The 6000-nt window shown below is 44.4% G+C and overlaps 1 protein-coding gene across 1 annotated transcript in view; it reads right to left on the reverse strand.

The window, feature by feature from the left end:
- Galm (galactose mutarotase) overlaps positions 1-4255 on the reverse strand; it is a 51994-nt gene extending 47739 nt beyond the window's left edge. Inside the window, exon 1 of the mRNA XM_051177874.1 lies at positions 3919-4255. Coding sequence (XP_051033831.1) covers positions 3919-4108 — 190 coding nt within the window. The 5' untranslated portion in view covers positions 4109-4255. The remainder of the gene's footprint in view (positions 1-3918) is intronic.
- Between the last annotated feature and the right edge of the window lie 1745 nt (positions 4256-6000).

Genomic DNA, 6000 nt, shown 5'->3' on the forward strand with positions numbered 1-6000 from the left:
GAATAAATTATTAAGTGCTTAATGGTGGCATACAGCCTTTCTACTCCCATGCCACCCATATCAGCGTATCAGACAGCCTACAACTTTACCAGAGGGCCCTTCTAAAGTCTGAAGGAAAATTACTCCTAAGGAAAATTACTCCCGATTTTCTCTCAGAAGCTCCACCTACTGAACTACTTGAATTGACAATCACTTAGATAGTATCTCCATGACATAGTATCAGGATAAGCAAACTTAAATGAATAAAAAGTTTAGCAGAGAGAAGCTATTTAGGGGCAAAAGAAGGAAAAGAGTCTTTGCTCATATGGATGGACAAGGGCAGATACATACATACATACATACATACATACCAGGTCTGGAGCCCTAAACAACTCACTGAAGATCACACGGCATTAAATCAAGACTTCTCAAAGTTTCAACAAGGGCATCCTTGGGCATCTGCAATGTCAACTTTGAGTCTTTAACTAGAGCTCTTGCTTCCACTCCCTCTTCAAAACCTAGGTTTGTTTGTTTGTTTGTTTGTTTGAGATAGCCTTTCTCTGTGTAACAGTCCTGGATGTCCTGGAACTCTCTTTGTAGACCAGAACTCACAACAAAAAGACTCTTTGCTTTTGCATGGGATCGGGTCTCTTGATGATTTTGGGGTTCAGAATTTGGGCATAGCATTGTGACATATGCTAATGCCTATCTTCACAACACTATGAAAACATGAAAAATGGGACTTTACAAGGGAACTAGGTTTCCTCTACCATAATCTTGAGGACAGCGAGCACTCCTTAATATTAGTAATCTATACGTGGTTTCCTTTCAACCTATCCTTTGAAAATAGCTTTTCTCTCCTTTGGAAATAATTCAGTATGAAATTATAGTGAAAGACCCACAGAGTGAGGACCTTCATGCTCCCACTCAGGAAAGGAAACACCCCAAATCACTCACAAGAAGCTGTCTTGATGTAAAAGCATGAGGTCTTTTATATTCCAGGTGCACTGGGGTCCACAGTCATGCGCCACACAGGAGTAGAGGACTGAGGACCCTGAGTACAGAATTGAGACAGTTTTTATAGGGTTACAACAAAGCCCGCACATCATAAACCAATCATCTCATAGCATCCAGAGCCTGCACAGTGTGGACCAATCAATTTAAACCATCCAAGCCCATCTTTTATAGACCAATCAGTTATAGACCAATCAGTCCTGGAGGTCTGCATTTGTGTGGACTCCTAGATGGGGTGACACATGGCAGTTAAGTCATTGGGGTGAGGGTTTCCACAAGCAGTTTACAAAGTCAGGTAAGCGGCAAGGAGTGTGACCTTTTGCCTATTTACTGGCTGAGGGCAGGGTCTGGAATTTAAGGTATTTAGTATTTTTAAGCTTCTAGCTTCCTGGGGTCAGTGGAGAGTTAGGCTGTATTTTTCTATCCTTATAATAGCAGGAATGAAAATGTCCATCTTGATATACATCAGCAAGAATAATTTTAAAATTCTAATTTGATGAAGCTGTGATGCATCTTGATAAGAAAAATGCTATAGACCAGTAGTTCTCAACCTTCCTAGTGCTTCGACCATTTAATACAGTTCCTCAGGTTGTGCTGACCCCCACCCCATCATAAAATTATTTCATTGCTACTATATAAGTATGATTTTGCTACTGCTATGAATCCTAATGCAAATATCTGATACTGGACCCAAAGGATTGGGACTCAGGTTGAAAACCACTGCTTTGGAGCCTTCTCAAGCGCCAGGGAGCACAACAAGGGACCTGCTGGGTTACTCTAATCCCAGGATAGTCAATACCTTTTGTCTAGAGATTTTATAAATAGGTGAGGATAATTCTTTCACTGAGCCTCCAATAGGCACCCCAAACTAAGATGAATAGCCTTACAATTGGTACTTCCATACCTGTAAAGAAACATTCCATCCAGGTGGAATGCCATCTCAGCTCATTTTCCATATGGACTCCAAAGACATCTTGTGATCTTATTTCAGGTCCAAGGGACTCTCACCTCAGAACTAAAAGTGGCTAGAATCGAGGGTAGTTGTAGTCTCTATGAGGTGATGGGTAGTGCCCCTCAGCATGGTGACCAGGTAAAGACTGATAAAGAGCAGGTACCACCCATCACCTCTAACTTTCTTCCTGGCTCTGGAATTCTACAGATCAGATTTGTCCTCCACTCCACTGTAATCTCTTTGGGATTTATTTCAACCCAGAAAAGGATTATGCTACCACCACAGAGGATTCAGCAAACTGGCTCCAAAGCCTCCTCCATCACACACCTGCCCTCCGGCCTTCCAACTTCAAAGATGTCTGGACACAAATGAGGAATCGGGGCTCACCTTCAAGTCTCCACACCTTCCTACCAGTCTGTCACTTGCAAACAGCCTCAACTAAGCTACCAAAGAAATTCTGCTGTGTGGAGGATGGGGGGGGGGATAACCCGTGGAAGGCTCTAGGGCAATAAAGACATAAAGACAGGCCAGGCAGTGGTGGCACACACCTTTAATCCCAGCACTCAGGAGGCAGAGACAGGTGGACTCTGTGAATTAGAAGGCCAGCCTGGTCTACAGAATGAGTTCTAGTACAGCCAAGGATGCACAGAGAAAGAAAAACCATGTCTCTAAAAACAAGAGAGAGAGAAAGAGAGCCAGAGGTGAGCGAACAGGAGCCTCAGCAATACTCTTATAACTCTTATAATGCCTTTTAATAAAAGGATGGGGAACACAACTATTTTTGCTTAAAAACAGGGTTTTCCTGTTGACCCCTAAACCAAGAGCCAAATTAAACATCTGAAGAACCAGGTAGGTATAAAGACACACCAAAAGGAAAACCTCAAACCTCTTGTGGTACAAAATCCTTCTACACCCTACCACTTAGAAGAGCAAACTAATTCTGTTCCCATTTGCCAATTTACTTCAGACTTTGCTTTCTGGCTGGTTAAGTTGGAATGGCAAGATGCACACTTTTCTGCTGCCAATCAAACTGTAATTTAGTGACTTAACTTTGTAAAGTGAATCTAAAATCTGTCTCCCCACCTTGTTGAGTGAGACCACTGCACCAACAGTTTCTAACTGCAGTTTTTAACTGCATCGTTAAGATAAAACTGCTGGTTGCTGGACGTTGGTGGCGCACACCTTCAATCCTAGTACTCGGGAAGCAAAGGCAGGCAGATCCCTGTGAGTTCGAGGCCAGCCTGGTCTACAGAGCTAGTTTCAGGACAGGCTCCAAAACCTGAAATCCTAACATTTGAGAATTGGAAACAGGATGATCAGGAATTCCAGGCCAGTCTTGGCCACATACGGAGTTGCGGGCGAGCTAGGGCTGCAGGAGATCTTGTCCAAAACTTAAACGACATCCGACCGTAATGATTAAGTTCCTGTCTTAGGAGGCCTTATATCCAGACTAGTGGCTCTCCTCCTTTCATTAAGAACATGTTCCTGAGCAAATGGAGGCACTATGCCCCACACTGACCACAGCAGCCAAACGCTCTGGTGAGTTTACAGCGGGCCTGTATTCTGAGGCATTTCTGCTCAAGGAGGCCTCAGAGAAAAACCGATGGAGGGTGGAGTAGTAACAGGCACCCGTGTTTGATTTTCCTTCCTCAGATAAACACAAGGGAGGAGAAGGCTCTACACACCCCGTTCGAAGATCGCTAAAAGGAGTTTGGTCTCTCTCAGCTGACTTCCTAGTGAACCGTGACTAGCCCGACTGCTAAGGGAGGCCAAGTCCTAAAGCTATTTGCATTCGATCTGTTTTTTTCTGATCACACAATTCTGTTAGCGCTACCATTATCCCATCCACGCACTTCCAGGTTAGACTGCCCCAACCATGGGAGCCTCGGTCAAATCCCGCGAGTAGCCAGAAGAACCCGGGGTATGCAAGATATAGACAGTCAGTCAGCCCTGGGCAGTACCCGACGACCTACCTTCCAACTCAGCAAAGCCGAGCACCACGTCTGAGGCTTTCCCGTGCCTGTCTTTGACATGCAGAGCAGTGATCGTGCAGCCCCAGGAGATGATGTCCACACTCAACTGGTCTGACCGAAGCTGGAACTTCTCTACTGTCCCTCCCCCCGAGGGCAGCTCTCCAAATACGGTTCTGGTCACCGAAACCATGAGGAAAATTGGGAGCGTGCAGCTATTCCCAGCGGTTCCAACTCTAGCTAGATCACTTTTGGAATGATAAAAGTTCCCAGGAGAAGGGCAGGGACTCGGTTTAACTCCTCCCCTTTAGTGTCTGGATTTAAGTAGTTGAGTACCTTGCGGGGGGTCGGGGGGGGGGGGAGATACCTGAGTCTTGAAAACTTTCCTTTGCCAGACGTACCAGAGCGGTAGACTTTCCAGTCAAACCTGCAGGTCTTTTCCTTCGCCAATCCTGGCTGCAGTGCATGTCGGGAAAGGTAGTCTTTCAGAAAATTGCATCTTGGGGCATGTAGTTTAAACCAAAGCAACTATTTATTTTTCAAAGGCGCTCGTGGTCAAAAGAAAATCTCCGTTCTCACTTTAATAGGCTCTGAGAAATCAATCACCGCAGGTGGGCAGGCGGCTTTACTCACTAAGCCATGCTGCCCATCCGCATGTAGTCTTTCTAAATCACAATATCCCTATTCCTGAGCAGAGCTGGTTGGCCGGTTAATGCTGGCTATTAATACTGGGACAATAAAACAGATCCTGAGGGAAGCCCAGTTAACTCTTTGATAGGGGTGTACCGGGTGAAGGAAGTAACATGGTACAGTGGGTTTGGAAATGGAGAAAGTCGTTGCAGACTCTTCTGCTTTGCTTTGCTTTCGTTTTTCTTTGTCTGAAAGGATTAAACCCTCACTAGACTGGGTCCTCTGACTTTCAGTTTCCCACATAGGCAGGCCCTCCATATACGTGTAATCAAAGAGCTTCAGATTGTGTAGACACCTACCCCCTTTGCTCCTGATGCCCAAAGCCCCTTTAAGAAGGAATTAATGGTGCTTATTGCAGAGGAACATGTAATTTTTTTATGGTTTATTTAAATTTATTTTATGTGCATTGGTGTGAAGGTATTAGATATCCTGGAACTGTAGTTACAGTTAAGAGCTGCCATGTGGGTGCTGGGAATTGAACCTGATTCCTTTGGAAGAGCAGTCAGTGCTCTAAACTGATGAGCCATCTCTCCAGCCTGGAACATGTACTTTTAAAAAAAGGAATTAAGGAAACACATATTTATTGCAGTCCAGGTAAATGCCAGGTACTGTTTCTTTTCATAAGCTTTGTAAGTAAGAAGACATACTTACGTGTGTACAGTTTGGAGAAGACTCTGAGGTCCTTGCTTAGTGTGTCTCATAATTAGCTGTCTGCAGTTTCTGACTCTGGGAGCCTAAGATGATAATCACAAATCTTCATTTTTTAAAATCTATTTACTTTATGTGTTAAGTGTTTTGCTGCGTGTATGTATGTACTCCTCATTCATGCTGGGTGCCCAGAGAGGCCAGAAATGGCCATTGAGTGCTCTGGAACTGGAGCCACCATGTGGATGCTGAGAACTGAACCCTGGTGCTCTGCAAGAGTAAGAAATGCTCTTATTTGCTGGCCCAGTAAAAATTTTATTTCTTTTTATTATGTGCATATGCGATTCTGAGTGTGGATTTATGCACATGCATGAAGTGCTGGTAGTGGCCAGATGAGGGACCCCTTGGAACTGCCACAGTAGATAGTTGTGAGGAACTTGACTGTAGATCAAATTCCCCTACTTTGCAAGAGTGGTATTAGCTCTTAGACTCTGAGCCACCTCTCCAGCCCTGGAAAGCCTTTCCCTCACCTCTGAGGCCATTCTGATGTTTGATGACTAACTCTGACTTTTCCCCAAATTAGTTTTTCATGGCCTAAGATTAAGAGCATGTTATCAGGAGCCTCAATAGATAAAATACATGAGATAAAATACAGGTACTTCTATCTTACATTGCTGAATGAATCTGCAGCTGTAGGAGGGTACTGGCTCTAGGAAGGAAGAGAGGTCTGGGAGTCTAAGGAAATATCTC

Source organism: Phodopus roborovskii, unplaced genomic scaffold (assembly GCF_943737965.1).
Source record: "Phodopus roborovskii unplaced genomic scaffold, PHOROB, whole genome shotgun sequence".
Lineage (NCBI taxonomy): Eukaryota > Metazoa > Chordata > Mammalia > Rodentia > Cricetidae > Phodopus > Phodopus roborovskii.